The sequence below is a fragment of the Sceloporus occidentalis genome, unplaced genomic scaffold (assembly GCF_023333645.1).
Source record: "Sceloporus occidentalis isolate IW3139 unplaced genomic scaffold, rSceOcc1.0.p SCAF_51, whole genome shotgun sequence".
NCBI lineage: Eukaryota > Metazoa > Chordata > Lepidosauria > Squamata > Phrynosomatidae > Sceloporus > Sceloporus occidentalis.
Window position 1 is genome coordinate 3697134 of NW_028317031.1, and position 21064 is coordinate 3718197.

A 21064-nucleotide genomic window follows, 5' to 3' on the forward strand; every position below is an offset into this window, starting at 1 on the left:
AGCAGTGCATTATAAATGTGTCTGTCACTGCTGTTATACAATAAAACGTATGGATTATATGTAAACTTTCATTGCAAATCAAATATATATATATATATAGATACAGTGTATAAGGGTACTCGACGTCTGCATAGTAACACTTTGCTTAACACCCTGAATACCAAAAGCCTGCAACACATTATCCTCGACCTTGGCACTTGAAGGGTTAACGTGTACCCCAATTAAATGCTCCCCCTCCCAGCCCAGCTGGTGGTCTGCATGGTGCCTCTCCTCACCTGTCTGGATCTTGTCTCCTACCTCCTCCTGTTCCCTTCACCTTTACCCAAATTCCCTCCCCTCCCTCTATCAACTTTGCCCTACCTTCTTGTCTTACCCGGCTCAGTACTAAGTCCCTGTGTTTCGTTAACAAATGTCCCTCAGGAAACCAGCAGCTATCGCTTTGGTTCCATTTAATTATTTGTCTCTCACAACCCTCACACAGCATGTGCCTCGTACCGGGAGAAGTGCACACTGATTACACTGCTATTATTATTATTATTATTATTATTATTATTATTATCACTATTACACACTGATTACACTGCTATTATTATTATTACACACTGCTTACACTGCTATTATTATTATTATTATTACTACACACTGATTTTATTATTATTGCTCCACACTGATTACACTGATATTATTATTAGCATTATTATAAGTAATACTGCACACTGATTACACTGATATAATAATAATTATTATTATTATTACTGCGCACTGATTACACTGCTAATACTATTATTACTGTACACTGATTGTAGTGCAACAATCTAACATTCTTATTAGTATAATTATTATTATTATTCATTTCGTAGCACCATTGTATCCCACAGGTCTTTACAATGGCCATATGTTGCAGTAGTACATCACATAACAATATGGACAGAAACATGTAGCCCTTTGCAATGGTCTTTACAAATGAGGGCCAAATGAATATACACTAATGACATCGATTGCAATGAGTATATGGATATAATGTATACTGATATTAATACAGTGATTGTATACAGATATAATGACTGATATGACAATGAACTCACACTACACAATGCATTACAGGGGTGAGCCTGGGTGCAGAATTTCTTTGGCACCCATCGTAACACCCAGTCACTTTAACATATACACTTACACATATATACAGGGCCAGACTGGCGATGCCGAGGCCACCCTGTCAGTTTAAGTCCAGCTGATGCCTGATAGCGCAGGGGTGGCTGGCGGCTGGAGTGGCAGAATGGGTGAGTACGGGGCACCGATGGCCATTTCGGTCCTGCATATATACACACACTTTCTCGTTCCCTCCTCCATTGCATCACTAACCATAGGCTCACCCCTAACATTCTAACATTGTCTGATAAGGCTTCCTAATAATTTATCTAATATAAAATGTATTTTATGTATATGTGATGGTTTGTGCGTATATGATATGTGTATATATATCATCCGCATTCATACTGTGTCCCTGAATAGCAGAAATAAAACATGGTCACCCAAATCACAACAGGTAACTAAATATTATATTTAACCTTGCAGTACATAAGTCTGACCACTAGGGATGCTAGAATACACTTATTGTTAAAACATGTTTTTACTGTCAGTCTCATTACTCTGGGGAAACATAGGTAGGAAAAGCATAGATTCTTTATGTTTCATATACAATTAAAGGGGGGAATATCATTATTACATCATGTAACCTTTTGTAGATGTAGGGATCTACACAGACAGCCTTAAAACAGTAGAGTAAAATAACATATAAAAAAGGTTTGAGATCCACTGAGCGGAGACAGCTGCTTAATAGCCTGTCCTAGCGAGCAGCCGCACTCAGAAGTGTCTCAAGTGTCTCATTGTTAATGAGCGCTATGTACCTGCTCTGACCCAAAATGTAATCCCAGTTTGCGTAGATACTAGACCACGCTGTTATCAGGTGCAAAATTCTTAACAGATGTGTTACAAATCTCAGAGATTTCTCTTGTGTAGATATTAAAGCAATATATAAATCTAAAGGTTTTGGCAGTTTTAGTGTAACATTTCTTCGCTGTAGACATCAGGTTAGAAAACATTCTAGATTTGGGGGTTTTGTACTTTTCCATGTGCCATGTTTTCTGGTGTCATCTCCCAAATCTTGATCAGTGCATATGGTTTATCATGCCTGAAAACAATGATAATTATTATTTATTCATTTATATATCACCATCATATTCAGCAGCACTGTACAAAGGGGTATAATATGTACTATTATTATCAAAATGTATAATATTTGGGATTTCATTGTTGTTTTATGATTGTGTTTCAACATAAGTGTATATGTACATATTATCAGGCTTGATATCCGTGGAAATGTCAAGCCAAATAATACATATTGTATATATATTATATCATTCATATACTAAATGACCCCCACAGTCTTTCTCATCTTACATCCTTTATTCGGGTGAAGTCATATTCTTTTCAAATTATCCCGAGCTCCCTAATCTCCTCCCAGGCTCCTAACGATGAGGTCAGTAATAGGATTGGGGGTATTAATTTGGGACGGTAATGCCAGCTGTAGGCTGCGCTGCTGGTGGGTGAGGGGTGACCTTGCGGTTCGGCCAGCCTGCGCTGGCTTTGATCTGATCTCTGGAGAATGTGTGTCGGTTTGTCATAAAGCAGTGCAGTTACTCCGTGGGATGCTGAGACCCCCCAAGACCCTGTAGAGGACACCATGGCGGGGGCAATGGACGCAGTTTTGGCCAGAGCTAAAGACGTGTGCAAGAGAAACGGTTTGCTCATCCTCTCGGTGCTGTCAGTCATCATCGGATGTCTCTTGGGATTTTTCCTCCGGACGCGGCGTCTCACTGAGCAGGTGAACCTATAATGATATTATAAATGTGTTTAATGCTAAAACTGAAGGGATTCGGCAAAAAATGTGTTTGTGTTGCTGGTTTGGTTATATGGTTTCAGTTTTCACAGATGTGATCCATTTAGTGCGAGACGTCACACTCCAGTTCTTGTGAATTACCGCACACCGTAGTGTGTAAAACAGGCTGACAACAGGTAACGTTAAACAACTCCCACAATCCTCAACCACTCTGTTGCTAAAAAAATGCTAGCTAAGCCACAATCGAGCACAAGCTCCTTTAGTAAAATTTACCGGCCCTTAGTACATCTCACCATGTGAGGTCTGAAGATAAAAGCTGCAGGCTGCATCGTTACCCTCCTCGGTACCCAAATATTATGATATTTCCCTTATATGCATTTAGTATGTAAGGTGTAGTGAACTGTCATTATCTGGGTCTAAGGATGATGGGAGTTGTAGTCCTACAGGAACTGTAGCTAGCGATGATTATTTAATAACCAGATAGAGGAAATTGCTCAATGTTTTGGAGCAAACCCAGACATAACCTCAAGTACCCCATGATTGCTGTACCTCTTTTTACTTTGCCTCATTTGTAACACACACAGAGGAAAACAATGCTTTAACCCCTTAATGACAAAGCCCGTACATGTACGGGCTCAAAATGCATTGTTTTCAATGGGTTTAGGGACTACCCATTGTCCTTAAGGGGTTAAATACACGGGAATATGAATCACAATCTAGCAAATGCACCCCGAGCTGCTCCTATTTCAAGGAATCGCTCCTCTACCTGATGCGCTTTTTCTGTGTACTAGTTGCAGTTCCACAGTTCCTACAGTAACCACATCTTAAGACAGCGTTCACAACCTGACTGGGCGCTTTCTGTGTTCCTTCCTTTTATGCTCACACACAGTGAGTGCACACACTGAGTAAATGGGTTCTGTCGCAGTATTAGTGGCCACGTGGCTAGACTTGCCAGCCTTTTCCTGATGCTGGTACGCTGACACTATATTCCTCTGTGAGTTTTAAACATATCACCTTCCATAAAGCCACAGGAGAACATTTTAAAGGGACACTTTCATTGCAAATGGATGTTGACCCTCTTTATCATGCACAAAATCGATAGATTCCCCCTGAAGAAGAGACCTCTTCGGTCCCAAAAGCTTGTGACTCCAAAACTTATTCTATGTTGTCTCAATAAATAATTACCTTTTCCATTGTGTCTCAGACCAATATCCATTTTCCTTATTCAGGCCAGAGCCAACTCACCAGCTTCAATATGTCTTACGAATAATAATTTAATAAAATAATTTCTTACAAGTGCATTGAACAAGGACAGCTCCGACATTCTTACAGGAGGAACCGGAAAATGTTGACCCTGCACAATGCATGGTGAAATTGGTTAATTAAAATGGCAAGTCACTCGCTAAATTCTGCTTTAGTGAATATATTCTATTATGCTAGGAAAATTCCAGCTAATGTGAAGTTTTTCTGATGCGTGTGGCCTATAACAATGTTAATTGCTTCCCAGGGTTGGCTGCCCAAAGCTCATGGTCTCCTGGGGGGGTTGGCTGAGGTTGGGGGGTGGGACTGGCAATGCATAGGGGTGGGTCTCAATCCGAATTTAAAGGGCATTTAATCTGTGGACAGTAGACAGCAATGGGCGTGACTAAACATCACTCCAGAGATTGAACATACCAACCCGGAACCCCCGGGAATCAGCAGCTCTCCCGGAGACTCCAGGAATCAGCAGCTCTCCCGGAGACTCCAGGTGAATCCCAGGAATTCAGAATGTTTTCTGAATATACTCTTGTATTTGTGATTGTTCAGTAGGTTCTGTGGTCTGTAGGTGACATACCGGTTAGAGAGTATGTGATCATAATAATATAATATATTAGTATTAGTTGACCCGTGTTATTTTTGTGTATCTTGCAGGAAATTAGTTACTTTCAGTTTCCTGGGGAACTCCTTATGAGGATGCTGAAAATGCTCATCTTACCCCTTGTGGTTTCAAGGTAAGAAAACATCTTATATCCCTTCTGAAATAAGAGTATTTATCTGGATCGTGTATCGTTCATCCATAAATTATAAATATTATCAGTATTACATAAATCGCTAAAAATGCACAATTTCAGGTAAGCCTATAACTGTCTTCATGCGTGTGGAACAGGAAATTATTTTCTTTTATGAATTCCAGTTATTTACTAATAATGGAGATTATGTATAAAAGTGATCCTGGTTCAAAGTCCTATCATGATCGCAATAACCCCCAATGAGCTCACAAGTAAATGGTCACTCTGACACGGTGAGGTAGAAATATTCTACGTAAAACCTACATTATTGGTTAATATAAATTTTTTGGAAACACAGACTTCACACAGGGCTGGAACATTATTTTACACATAGGTCTAATGAATACATAATAAGCTTATTTGAGCAGGGCCCTCCTCACCTGTTGTCTCTGTAAGTCATATTGTTATGTTACATATAACTTGTTATGTCCTTTCCACCCATTGTACAGCGCTACGGAATTTGATGGCGCAATATAAAACAATAGATAATAATAATAATATACATGTGGCCATCTTTAAGCACCCAAGCTAACCTCAGTGGTCCATAAGCCATTCCTGGGCTCCCTGTTGTGCACCTTTGCATCTTGAGAGGATCTCCCCTGGGCCACAGTATCAAAGTAGGCTGGTTGGTGGCCGGAGGATCCACCAGAGGAGGCTTGCCTAGGGTTCCACTAAGGAAGTCGCATGGTCCAAATATATATATTTGTTCTCCTTGAGAATAAATTCAGTACTGTACATTATTATAAGGCACTGACAAAATCCCGGTCTTTGATTTGCTGAGCATGCTGGGACTGTTTTTTTGACACCGTTTAAAATGCTCAAAGTTGTTTTTTTTCCCCCTTTTTTTTGAGTTAGTCAAATTTGAACATCACAAATCAAGAACTATTGAGCAACAGCTCATAACACCTCTGATGCGGAATGGTGAACCATTCATCTGTCCGCATTCTCCTGTAACATTTTACACATGGGGGAATCTGAATATAGAGCCCAAAAGACCTCTAACAGATACCACAGACATTTTTCCAACGCACAATGTGTATTCAAATCCAAAATGAGTGTCAGGATGTCTGAGGCCCTGCAAAACCCCATGATTCACGGCCTCTAAAACTGCTGCGTAGGGAAAAATGTGATGCACGTGGGAGAAATTCCTAACGAGAAGCAATTGTATGGTTCCAATAAGTCTGGAACACAACTCATGGGCATTGCTCTAAAAAAAGAAATGTATTTGTAATATAGCTGGGTGAAAACATTTGTTTTGATTAATTCCACCCATATGGGTCTATACGGCACAGATGAATGTATATTTGTATAGGCCAAAGAAGGCAAAATACAGAGCTTGATAAATACAAAGCATTGTTTCTGAACTTTATAAGACGATCACTCAACTGGCACGTCCACTCTATGTGTATAATTGCCATGGTACAGAGAAGGATGTCTTTGGAGGTTAGGGTTACATTTTATGGCTACATTTATGAAATGTCGGCTTGCCCTCCATTACGCCCAGGAAGCTATAACTTATATGTGAGTAGCCAACATAAGAGTGTGAGTGGGCAGTGTGTGGGGCGTACAGGGCAACTCAATACCAGGACACTGCATGCATCACTCCAAGAAGTTGTTTACGTCTAATAGATGCTGACATCTTGCTAATTCCCTGAATTGCTTCTTTGCGTGTAAATAATTACACTTTCAGATGTTTGGTTTTATTATATTATTATTATTATTAGCAGACGGTCAGCATAGCACCACATCTTCAGTGCGATGCGTGTCATTAACGAAGAATGGTGTTTATGGTAGAAGTCAACCTTAAAAAAGATGGTAACACTTAACAAGAATGCACAGAATCAGAGAGGGATTGTTCCAGATCACACAGGAATCAGATGCCGGATGCTGCAAACCAGATACAGTGCTGGAGAAAAAAGTGTTTCCATGTTTTTCTAAGGTTTGCTTTCTACCATAAACGCTACTTAGTGTCACTAGAACTCATCATGTAACCCGGCTGCATGCATTTATGGTATTTAATGTATATGTAACAATTTTAGATTTAGGAATTCAACAATAAAGTGGCTACTTGGCTACTCAACAGCTTCTTACATGTTTTTTTTAAATGGCTTAACTAAGAAGAAATACCGGTACTTTATGTTGATATTTGTAATCCCTTCTTGTAAGCCGGTCGCAGGATTCCCGTTTGGTGACATGTGCCTTTAGCCTAGGAGACACCTGGCTGTCAGCAGCTGTATCTGAAGGTTGAAATTTAAATCATTTACGTGTCGGAATCTGCTGGTGCTATATAAATAAATGTAATGTTAATCAGTAAAGGGCTTTAAAAGCTCCTTACGTGGTGGCGCCTCCTCTGGTCAGGTGACGTCAGTACACACGTGCCACAGTCTTACATTTGTACTTGGGAACCAGATCTTTTTATGAACGGCTGCTTCCATGAAGCAGGGGGTACTTTTAAATCATGAAATTTGTCATCGGTCAAATATGTGTGAATGTTCCTGATAAGCGATGTCTATAGGAGTTCTAACTTAACTCTGGCCAAAGCCTTATCTTTTATAAAAGTACATTTAAATCAAGGAATTAGTAAATTATTTGCAAGGGGACCTACTGCATACCTAAGCACATAGGGTTAAATGTGTGAGTATGGTCTTTTTTTCTTAGTTTTTTTCAACAAACGTTACAAGTTGAGTGATCCTCAAAATTGAATCAAAATTGTAAACACGCTGAATGTGCTCACTAAGTAGGGAGTCGCACACAAGCTGGCACTGAGATATGTGACATGTCAGGAGTATGAAACCAAATCCATCCAAACGAGATGTGCGCGGTAAATCCAGCAGGGGTGAGCCGGATTATGATCCATCACCTCCCCAGCTCGTGTCAAGCACAATAACAATCTCTGCTGCGTCAAGTTTCCTCTTTACACTTCGGCTTAAGGCCACATCAAGAAAGATCTATGGTCGCTGTGATGTCAGGAGTTATGGAACAATGGAGAATTCCTTCATATGCCCTACATTTAGCGCATAATAATAATAATAATACATTTTATTGTTTTATATAGCGCCATCATATTCCGCAGCGCTGTACAATGGGTAAACAAGACACAACAAGTAGTACACAACATAAGAATTTGACAACAGGTGTTGTCATCATACTTGTCATTCATATTTATAAATGTGACTCAAAATGTTAATTTTATAGTACAAGAGGAGGAAAATCACTGATACAGATACAATAGATGTGGAAAAAATATGTTTTTATTTGTTGCACAAATAAAATTAATAAGAACCACACAAATTAGCTGTAATAGAGGATGAGCTTCAGTTTGTTTTTAGATGGTCTCTCTCCTTATTCTCACTTTATTTGGGACAGAAAGGCCACCCTGCCATCTGTTTAGGGACAAACCACTAATAAATTAACAAAGTAACGTGGAAATTTAGTTTAAAAAAGACACAAATCCATCAGATTCAGCCTTGCTGTTGTTTCAGAGGAAGGCGCAGAAACCCCCAGTGAAGAGATCCTCAATTGTGCCTCAAAATAGGGGAAAAATTCCTTCTTGATGCCAAATGACAATCTGATTTCTTACTGGAGCTATAAACTACAGCTAATCCTGTCCTTATAGCCAATTTTATATATATATTTATTTATTTTTTTATTTTGCTAAAAAGTAACTTAGCTCATATTTATAGGCATTTATAACATTTGTTAGCACAGTGAAAGTAGTGAATTCCATATCTTATTTGTTCTTACTTTAAAGAACCCTTTTGGGCTGTTTTAAGTGAATTTTTGGCTGGTGCTGTCCCCGTATGTATTTGTATATTAATATCATATGCCCTCTAATACTCTATTATAAACAATTTTAACTTATCTAGTCTTTCTTCATAAGGAAAGTGTTCTGATCCTTTTTAATGATTTCTTAGCCGCCTCTGCACTTTTTCAAGCTTCATAATGTCCTGTTTAAGAAGAGGTGCCCAAACTTGATCTGCCTTTTCAAGGTGGCGTTTTACCATTGATTTATACAGAGGCCAGGTTATACGTTCCTTTCATGATCCAATATCTCTTTTTATACATCCATTGAACACTATTATTGTTTACAATTATTCCCAAATCCTTTTCATTTAATGATTTCCTTAATGCAACCCCATTTAAATTATAATTTACACTTTTTTCCAAAATGCATAACTTTGCATTTGTCAGCATTAAAATTCACCTGTCATTTAGTCTCCCAATGCTCCAATTTGAACAAATCTCCATGCAGGGAAGTAACGTCTATTACCTTACATCATTTTATTGTCATCAGTAAACACTGACGCACGACTTTCATTCCCCAAGATAATTAATAAAGACATTAAGCAACAGTAGCCCTAGGACAGATCGCTGTTGAACTTTACTTACCAGTTTTGTATATTTGGATATTTTTTTCATTAACAAAACTGAATCTGAATTCTATCGTTAAGCCAGTTTTCAACCTAGATGCAAACATACCACGTAAGCCTATCTCTTTTAATTTTTACTGTAGCAGTGCTTGGAGGACAAATCCAACTGTTAATGTATTTGAGCATATAATGTTCAAGTTAAGTAGGTACAGAATTCATTTTTAGTGCCCAGTCACATATACCGGTAATACATACATATACAGGTATACACAGGTAATACATACATACACAGATATACACAGGTAATACATACATATACAGGTATACACAGGTAATACATACATATACAGGTATACACAGGTAATACATACATACACAGATATACACAGGTAATACATACATATACAGGTATACACATGTAATACATACATATGCAGGTATACACAGGTAATACATACATATACAGATATATACAGGTAATACATACACAGATATACACAGGTAATACATACATATACAAGTATACACAGGTAATACATACATATACAGGTATACACAGGTAATACATACACAGATATACACAGGTAATACATACATATACAGGTATACACATGTAATACATACATATACAGATATATACAGGTAATGCATACATATACAGATATATACAGGTAATACATACACAGATATACACAGGTAATACATACATATACAAGTATACACAGGTAATACATACATATACAGATATATACAGGTAATACATACACAGATATACACAGGTAATACATACATACACAGATATACACAGGTAATACATACATATACAGATATACACAGGTAATACATACATATACAGATATACACAGGTAATACATATATATATATATATATATACACAGATATACACAGGTAATACATATATATATATATATATATATATATACAGATATACACAGGTAATACATATGTACAGATGCAGGTACACATGACTTGTTATATGGGGAGATTGACTTTTTTTCTACTGCAATTTTCGAAATGTAAGAAAAGTAAGAATAAAAGAATATGAAAACCATCTGAAGGGTTGATTTTCTGTTTAGATATATGTATGGTGTAAGTTGGAGTCCATGCAGAAAGTTGTGTGTTTTGGCTCATTCTGGGATATATGTGATGTCACTTGGAGGCTATGATGTCGGCTGCGCGTTTAGGATCATTCTGGGATATTCACAGGATAAGGAGATGGTACTGAGATATTTTTAGTATGAATTGAAGCAGGTTGCGTGATCACTCCTTCTATAATCCATGAATTATGAGTTAATATACAGATGGCTTCTTACACGACGATGGCACGTGATTTGTACGCACCACTCATCATAGATAATATTCTAAAAAGATTATATTGTTATATTATTGTTCTTTCTAATTACATTGTGAGGCTCCCATTTCATTTTTTTACCATATATTATTGTTTTCTCACTCTATGAATGTTCCTGTAATTTGTTGCCTTAAAGCAGATCTATTGCTTTTCCAAAACCCTATGTTTTAGCGTTCTGTACATTAAAGCTACATACCGTATTTGCTCGATTATAAGACAAGGTTTTTTTCAGAGCAAATGCTCTGAAAAATACCCCTCGTCTTCTAATCGGGGTCGTCTTCTAATCAGACCTCAAATAGAGGTCTGATTATGAGACTAAGATCCAGATCCCCCTCACCGCTGCAGGGGACCTGGATCCTCCTGTCCCCCCCTAAATGCCAGAATGGGATATAGGGTATAAGGCATTTCTGGAGGCAGAGTGGGACATAGGGGGTCAAAAGGCATACCATGGGGCACAGTGGCATATAGAGGGTTAAAAGGCATATCATGGCCACAGTGCCATATTGGTGTGGCAAGCCTGGGGGCAGATGTGCGTAACTGGGGGACAGGTTGGAAAATACAAGGAAATAAAAACAAAAAAAATATTTTTCTCAATCATAGCTTTTATTTAAAAAAATAGTTTACATGAATTAACATTTACTGGTAAAACTTTTTTCCTTTAGAGTCGTCTTATATTCAGGCTTTTTCTTTTTTTTCCTAAGTTAATATTCAGATTTTGGGGGGTCGTCTTATAATCGAGCAAATCTGGTAATTGTGTTCACAGATTAAATGAAGCAATACATGTATGTATTGAAAGTCCTCCTTTGCTGTATACCATGGAGAATTGTATAATATGGGTCTGTTCCATGGATCCACATGGTTTTCCTTCCCATCGCCTTATATTTTTTCTATGATTTAGTTGCTAATTGTTGATTATTGTTTCCGGCACCCTTTGTAAGAGAGAAGGAGGGCAAAGGAAGAGTGCACCTTTAATTTACATTCACTTTTGCGAGCAGCTGCACTATTACCATGGGGCATGTAACTCTGCCTTACGTGAACCCCACGTCTCCGTGAGTGGGGGTAATTAGCTGCCCCAGAGAAAATCCTCGGTGTGAGCTGTATGTTAGAGGTCTCCTTAGGTATTATCTAGGATCTTAACCTCACATATCTTGCTGATGGGAGAAAAAGGGTTACTACTCCCGCCACCGTAACTGCCACTGCTGGGCTTTAATGGTGGTTTCACTCATTATTACTGATTGTTTAGTAACGGCACATCAGCCCGATCTGTGCAAAAATATACAGGCGGGACAGTGTGTGATATATATATATATATATATATATATATAATATCTATAATAGCCAATATAGGACAATCGGAGATAATTTTATGAATGAAGAATACATTCAGAAGAATAGGCAGAACATCACCTTCAAGTGTTTTCCAATATTTCCAGAATACTTTATTGCTTCCAACTAAGTGTTAAAAATAAGCAAGAAGCGTGGGAATTCTCACCATTGTTGTTGTTGTGCAGGTTGTCTGATTTAAAAAGAATTAAGTTGATTCTTACAGTTACTACATAGAATACTCTTGTGTCTGGAACCAAAAAGGTGTCTTGACCCAAGGCACATTGTAACTTATTGGCCATAGTTGCGTGCTTCTCCGGCAACACACAAACAGCATGGATTCTTTGTTAGTTCTTAATGATAATTCTTTTTTTCCCCCCAGTTTAGGTACTTTTTCAAATTCATATATAAAATGTTTTAATTAATAATAATACTTCAGATCTGCTGAGCATCATCTAGTTAAATAATGGAATGCTAGGTTTAACATGTCTTCTTTTTTTATGTTAGTCTGATGTCAGGGCTGGCGGCACTGGACGCCAAAACATCCAGTCGCTTGGGAATTTTCACCATTGCCTACTACCTGTGGACCACGTTTGTGGCTGTGATCGTGGGAATCATCATGGTATCCATCATCCACCCTGGTGGAGCTGCACAGAAGGAGAACACGGAGCAGAGCGGAAAACCAGTCATGAGCTCTGCCGATGCTCTGCTGGACCTGATCCGGTAACTGCGCACACGGCTGAGTTATAATGTAACACTCAGCAGATTCATCAAATGGAAGAGGTTTGTCAGAGGTTATCCAAGGAGGAGTATTTAGCGCCGAGCAATAGGAAAATGAAACAAATCGCTCTGTATGACCCCAAATGCTCCATTTTATTTCATCATGTTCCTCTTGCTCTGTTTGCTCTATATACCATCTCATTATGACAATGCTCTATATAACCCTCCATATTTCTTCTTTCCCCTTATAACGTCACTCTTTTGCTGTATATAGTCTATTCTATTTCAGTATGTATATTCTAATATTTGCTCTATATACACATTCCCCTTATCTTACTGCTTACAACTCCTACCACTGCCTACAACCTACCTAATAACTCCTTCCATTCAGGGCCAGTTATTGGCAATGGGAAAACTTAAACTTCATTAAGCTTTCTTGTTGGCATGGAAGAATACCCGGTGTCCCTACCATCTACCTTGGTCTCCAGTATGGTAATGAAAGTACTCTTACAGCACCATGTGTTCACTGGTGTATGTATGTTGGGCGCTGTTTTAGACCTTACCTAGTAGAGTGCCTCCAACACCTACCTTCATAGCTGCCATCTTATCTACTAAGCACATATGATGTCATGTCTTAGCGTTATCATCGGGAAGGTCAGAGAGCTTCCTTGTAACCGACCAATTGATGATTTAGATGATTCCAGCCTTCCTCTTGATTTTATCCATCTAGTATTTTTTTTTCCCCATTCTTACCTTTTTTTTTTGTTGTTTTTGACTCTATATGTGATCAACTCATTAAATTAGTCTCAAAGCTTCCGCATGAAATGTAAAGTTTTATAACCAGCATGTATATTCCCTGTGCCTGATCCCTGCGGAGAAGACAAACAGAGACAATAACAATGTGTTCCGTTTTGTCAAAACATAGCAAGTGTAATTTCGCTACAATCCAGCGCGTTATAGGAAACAAAATACTTTAATCCTTTACAAACCTGAATAACAATTAATCTGGCCAATGGTCACGTGGCCGTGTATTTCCAGAGCAATCTGAAACTGACCTGAATGTTGCTAATCATTGGTATTAGGTTATAGAAGCTCATCAGGGGCCTCTGTGCCAACCAGACACATTGCTGCGCTACGTGAAGATAAGATTTAGAGGTCAAATGGATGCTTAACAAATATCAACAAAAAATGTCATAAAATGAACCGAATTGTACGTAAACTGTGTGTATTAAAATATAGCTTTCTGACTCTTCATTATAATAGCTTGTTCCTGCATTGTGAACTGTCTACAGTTTTTCAACAATTGTGTTTGTGTCGATTTTATATATATATATATATTTTTTAAATCCATTATTACCAATCACAGATTGTTTTGTAGTGACCCATCCCTTTTGGTGTTCAAATGGTTCTAATAATGGTCTTTATTAAAACTATAGCTTGTCAGAAAGTAAAGAGTTTCTGAAGTCACCTGTATTCAAGCAGGGATTTCAGCTTTCATATACCTTTTGCCCTGAGATTGTAATTAAAACCCCAAGTATGATAAAGAAACACAATCAGTAATGTACGGTAATTATAGCCCTTATACCTCATGAACAATGCAGCTCAGTGTAGTCTAAATGCTGAACTCTGCCGTGTCTGATCTGTGTCTTAGAGCAAGTGGTGTGAGCAGCGCCCAACCCCAATGGGTTAACCCACCATTGACACCCCAGGACCCAATACTGTCTCTTAAGAAGCACAGTTTTTAATAAATTGCATATAAATACTGTATATAAATTATTCCTTTTTATCTCATCTCTAGGAACATGTTTCCATCTAATCTTGTGGAGGCAACTTTCAAGCAGGTCAGAAATATATTCAATTGGCCATAACATTAAATTGTAGTAGTATTTATTCATGCAGCTTGGTTGTGGATGGAGTGAAAATTCATACTTTTGGGCCAACACAGAGATAGAAATAAGCATTTGGGACCTAAAACAGTTTTCAGATGGTATTTATGTATTTATCCTCTGTCTATAATGCTGGACTAGTATTCCCCTGTAATAGGTGATGCTATAGATCATACACATATAACAGGGGACTAAAATTCCCAGCATCCTTTCTCTGCTCAAGAGATTGATTCAGGACAATGGGTGTTTTAGTTCAATCACATCTGCAGATGGACATGACTGATAGACACTAATAATGGCAATCTCTCGTATACACAAGTAGTTAATTAACTAAAAGTTAAATCCCTTTTAATGCTTCCTCTGGAATTGTCAGCTACCTTCCACAGAGAATCTAATTGTATTCAAAGGATTTGAAGAGATTTAAATAGAATTAACAGAAGGAGAACATTCTAGTAGTCTTTATTCGGTCAGAAAGTGAGGTCCAAATTAATATTTTTGTTGATCCATGAGACAGATATACTGATAGGTTGCTATGTGAGTTGCCATCTTCGGTATTTTTAAAAAAAATAAAAGAACATATTGGCCATTGTGCTGCTTCACTAGAGTTAATATTGATCACGAGGTAGGTACTCTTACTTTGTATCCCCATATGTTTCATATCTTCAGTGCTGAGGCACGAAAATAATTTAGTATTGGAAGTTTTTGGCAGGGAATGGCATCTAGGGTTACATAGAATGAAATTTCTATAGATAGATATCCATAACATCTAAATATTTTTTCTGCTAGTACCGAACCAAGAATGTACCAGTAGTAAGGAGTGGGAAGACGGGCTCATCAGAGAGTATCACTCACAGAATCCTCATCTATGGGATCCAGGATGAGAATGGATCACACATCCAGAACTTTGCTCTTGATATAACCCCTTCCCCGGATGTTATCTACAAATCAGAACCTGGGACCAGTGAGGGCATGAATGTACTCGGTATCGTCATCTTCTCCGCTACCATGGGTATGGTCAATCTATAAAGCTTGAGCAACATCTTGGATGTAGTATGCGCATGATCACTCTGTCATACAGTATATCCCGTGTATGTTATAGTAAAATTATAGAATGTTAATCCTATATTGAAAAGAGAGTAATTTTGTACACATAATTCTGCTACAAAACAACACTTCCTATGAAATATACAAGAATGTCCTTTTATAGTTATAAACATATAGGAAATGTTTGTAGAAACAGCTCCATTTCATTTGTTGAAGAATATACTTTTCCCCAAATGTATTTCTTGCTAAAATTCTAAACAGCTTATTTATTATTATTAATGAAAGTTTGCCGCATTTTATTCTTCAACAAAAACAATATTATGAAAACATATATATATATTTTTTTTAATACATTTTGGTGTTTTTTCCGTTCAATGAAATGCCAGCCAATAATATGGACGCCTTTATCTGCAGGTATAATGCTGGGCCGAATGGGGACAAGCGGCGTTCCTGTTGTCAGCTTTTGCCAGTGCCTGAATGAGTCGGTCATGAAGATTGTTGCGGTTTCTGTTTGGTGAGTAATAGTTGCTGGGTGACATCACTATGATATCATAGGGACAAATTACATTATTTTAAAGGGAATGCAGTCTATGGTACATTAAAAGTATCTGAAATATCATGATGCCGTTCACCAGCAGCTGATGGCTTAGGAACTGATGAGTTGGTCTTATAATAGTAATATGGGCAAATGTATGCAAAGATTAACTGATTCATTTCTAATGACGGGTTCTTCCATCTATTCGTCCAGCTGTTGTTAGAAATAGCAATTGTTGAGCATATTAGGTATTTTGTATAATAGACGCTGAGCTGATATTCCTTTGTATTCCTACAGGTACTTCCCATTTGGCATTGTATTCCTCATTGCAGGGAAGATCCTGGAGATGGATGATCCCACCGCCATTGGGAAAAAGCTTGGTTTTTATGCCATCACGGTGGTGTGTGGCTTGGTGGTGCATGGGCTCTTTATTCTCCCAATCATGTACCTGTTTATTACCAAGAAAAACCCAATAGTCTTTATACGAGGAGTGCTGCAGGCTCTGCTCATAGCTCTTGCCACCTCCTCCAGGTATTATACTAGAAATAAGTCAAAATGGAGGTAGTAGACCTGTTTGTGCCTTCATTCACAGCCCGTGTCCGTTTGCTGCATACTCTCTAAAACAAATGTTCCGTCTCTTTCTAGTTCTGCCACTTTGCCAATAACATTCAAGTGTCTGCTAGAAAACAATCACATAGACAGGCGGATCGCCAGGTTTGTGCTGCCTGTTGGGGCTACTATCAACATGGATGGGACGGCGCTGTACGAAGCGGTGGCTGCCATCTTTATTGCACAAGTGAATAACTACGAGCTGGACTTTGGACAGATCATTACTATAAGGTAAAACTATTCCATGAACTAAACATACTTGAGACAAAGAACCATGATATACTTTGCACCGTTGGATATTACATACATATGTTTTATTGTTGAATACATTCCTCAAATAAAATCGAACCACATTTATAATGAAGACCATAAAGTCCTGTCACTTGTTCATGGAATAAATTGGAGGAAAGTGTAAAAGGACATTTACAAAAAATCATGTTTTTGGGAGGAAGCCCACATAGAATCTTTCTTTTTCCACATGAGAAGACACACTTTCTTTGCTTCACGACCTTGAATATCCATAATTTTATTTATTATATAAAATAAATATGCAGGCATTTAGGTCTCATTTTGATCTGATTTTTTTTTTTAAATGTTCTAAAGTTTTAAGCACACAGTCCATTATTGTATTAATTTGTGAGCCATATCACACAAGGTTTAGCGTTATTTGGTGGAACGCATATACGCATCATCTATGTTAATATAAAGTATTCCCAGGAAACTTTACTGTTCCTTTTGAGAAAAAGAGGATTGTATTGTATTAAGCGCTGCGTAAATTGTTGGCGCTATATAAATAAAAGATAATAATAATAAAAAGTAAATGGTGAATTGGGGGAGATATTGAAAGTTTAAGTGTCAGATTCAACATTGTATACATGGTTGTCCATTATTATTATCTGTCCCCAGTATCACAGCAACGGCAGCCAGTATTGGGGCTGCAGGGATACCCCAAGCCGGCCTGGTAACCATGGTGATTGTCTTAACTTCAGTTGGCCTGCCTACCGATGACATCACACTAATCATTGCAGTTGATTGGGCTCTGTAAGTTTTTGTTCTTTCTCTGACGGCATAATTAAAATGGAATTTATTTACTAAATGGCGAGTTGCAAGATGTGCCCTTTTTGCCTAGCTTTGTGCGGAACGCACCGAAAACACACTTTTTAGTGCATATTCCCCACTGCGTCCTTTTTCACGTTGGTAACCTACAGCTGATTTCTCTTGCTCTTCTACCGTTTTAACTCATGACAAGATCAGAAGCGTTCTACTTGTCTTTGTGACGTGAAAAATAAATAATGCAAAAATAAATAATGCAATTATTACTGTTACTTGGATATTTCCTCCTTGTCACATAACTAGTAAACTGTTGTGGGATTTCTTGAGTCTTCTCTTAAAACTGAAGGGTAACCATCTTGTTCCTGCCTTTTTTAGGGACAGGTTCCGAACAATGATTAACGTGTTAGGAGATGCTTTGGCTGCTGGAATCATGGCCCACATTTGTCGGAAAGACTTTGCAAAGCAGAGCGATGAGGTAAACAAGGACCAGCAATATACGCACCCATCGGCACCACACCTGTGTGTACACTGTGTGTGTGTAGGAAAACTCTATACATAACATACATACATAGGCCACACTATAGAAAACATACGGCATTTACAATTATTTGTACTCAGAATTTCACAGGACTTTTTTTTGTCGTTCACTACCCAGGACCTTTCAGATATTTAGAGTTGGGCAATATAAAGCTTTCCAATTAGACGTATATTTCCATCATCCTCATCATCAGCCAGTCAATTATTTTATTATTAGTTTATTTATTCAACATTTTCATTTTCTGAAAATCCCATTTACCCATCTGGTTTGCCCCAGAAACAAGAAATAAATGCTTAGGAGGAGTTGAATTAAATTGGCAAGATTCTCCTCCTCTTAGTGTAGTTAAAATGGCGGCCACGGCGACGAATAAATGAATGAATGAATATTTTTGTAGTGCACACATTCGTTTTTCGGCATGGAAAGGCATTTGTACGAAAACGAAAGTCTACTGTAGATAGGAAAGTGACCCTCGGGGTGGCTTTATAAAAAAATGCTCATTACCCACGAGCCTAGAAAGTAGGGTTGGTGAAGAAGTACAATGGGTTCCTGAAGTGTGTAGTAAAAAATCATGCACTTAATAGTGCTTTCGGGAAAAGTGACCGGGGTACCTCACCACCACCTTAACGCTGTTAAGCACACCCAGGGTGGCTTGATACATCCTCAGTCTTAGCAGTCGGTTGTTAAGAAAACTGAGACTACCATGTGCCTTACGGCGGACACAGCAGATCACTAGGTCTCCAATCCTTCTCTTCTGTGGCTGCAGTTCACCATGGGGATATGCAACCTCTTCCTTCCCTCCTGACTTCTCGACTTGACCCTCACGACAACCTCACCTAAGCAGCCCCATTCCATCTGTCTTCTACCAGATTGTAAGCTTGCAAGATCGGCTCTCTTCTTTTCTGTGCCATTATGTCTTAATGCATGTTAATATTGTGGTCAAATTTGTATATTGTTAACATTCACTCTCTATAAATAATTTTAGTGTATCTCCTATAAAGCATTGCATCCCCGTTTACTTCCAGTGTTGTGGTAAGAAATTGTGTGCAGCATGTTCTCCTTTACCCCAGCTTTTCGCTGATTATTCACTGTGCTCACTCTCCCTTCCATCTGTCTCGTACTTTTTAACTTCCTCACGTCTGGGATTTTTTTTTTTTAAATACTGATCTTTCAACCTGTTCTGAGTTAGAACGGAAATCTGGAAATTCTTTGACTCTGGGCGTTTCTGACGGGAAATTAGGATACATTTCTATTAACCTTTTAGCTCCAGCAGAGACTCTGTACAAGACTGGAGGCAAACCTGCTAAGGTATTTGGGTCCCTAAAATGTTAGGCTATCCTGTGGTGCTGCATAGTGCCATACTGAAGCTATAGGAGCTTAGAAGGACTGGGTCCCCATATTTCTTTACTTTCCTGGAAAAAAGCAGCCTGCACCCTGGCCATGAAAGGGTTAATGCAGTTTCAAAGGGATATGAATGTAGGGTGGGATAGGAAGGAACTGACTTACCGTGAATTAATGGACCTGGTAGAGAAGGAGCAGGCTGTTGATATCAGCCAATCATGTTTGGCAGGGGCATTTATACATAATTAGGGGAAAAGTTTAATCTTAAATTTTATAAAAACAGCGATAAACAGCAACACCTTTTTACAGGTGTGTCCCGCACATCATGTTTTCCCCAGCATACATGGCGCACTTTTGTTACTAAAGCAGAAGGTTGCAGGAACATTGCATGATCGTTTTGGGCATGCCTCTCCCTGGATGTTTATTTCCATGTATGTATAATTTTGTTTGTTACTGAGTAGTTGTGTCTGTGTTTTTCAGGTCCCTCTTATCTGTGAAACGAAGCCCATTAGCATCCATCAGATCATGTCATACCAGAGAAATGGATGTGTGAAGAGCCGGAGCGCTCCACACCTGTCTACTTCCCCACAAGATTTCCATCCGTTGCAGATAGATCCTGAGTCAGGAGCTCCAGAACCCCCTGGAAAATGCGCTAAGAAAGACCATTGTACAATAGAAATCAGTGAGCTGGAAACTAATGTGTAACACACATGCGTGTACTCAGTAACTGCCTGCAGAGCGTGATGGAAAGGGGTTGTTGTTGTCCTGTTGGATTACCATAACTCATCTGCCAGATGGAAGAGAAAGCACACAGTCTATCTCCTCCACACGTGACTCCTTTTGTAAACTCTCCGTTTATTTTGCCGTTCTGGCTGCTGGAACTACATGCACAACACTTTTTCTGGTGATTTACACCACGTGCCACATGTTGTTACCAACAAATCGCTATGTTAAGCAAAGGTTCCCTTTCATTTACCACCACGTGGCTCGTCTCCTTCTGTAGCTGAAACATGGAAAGATCAACCGAAGTGGAAGCTAAATGGTTGAATGTTAATAGCTCAGAAACATGAAAGTAAGCCTTGTTGACACATTATTGTGGAGAAAGGGATATAAAGAAAATGATCCTTGCTTCATATGACCCCCGGATGTACCTCATTCCTGTGGTTTCAACAGGTTTTTGGGGGGGCTTGATCTAGAACAAACATCCTACATAGGAGCAATTCATCTTCTTTCATTCATTCATCTCTTTAATCCTATATCAGCAAGTTCCATTCAACCCGCAACAAAGATCCATTTGATTTTCAGAATCGTATCACAATGACAAAACTC

General features: G+C 38.5%; 1 protein-coding gene across 1 annotated transcript; it reads left to right on the plus strand.

Moving 5' to 3' along the window:
- The first annotated feature begins 2743 nt into the window (after positions 1-2743).
- On the plus strand, positions 2744-20440 carry LOC149288476 (excitatory amino acid transporter 5-like). The gene is made up of 11 exons (XM_089491597.1): positions 2744-2884; positions 4811-4890; positions 12520-12735; positions 14531-14573; positions 15405-15627; positions 16077-16176; positions 16495-16728; positions 16843-17037; positions 17713-17847; positions 18235-18334; positions 20216-20440. The coding sequence occupies exons 1-11, from the start codon at positions 2744-2746 to the stop codon at positions 20438-20440; spliced, it is 1692 nt and encodes a 563-aa protein (XP_089347723.1).
- The last annotated feature ends 624 nt before the right edge of the window (positions 20441-21064 follow it).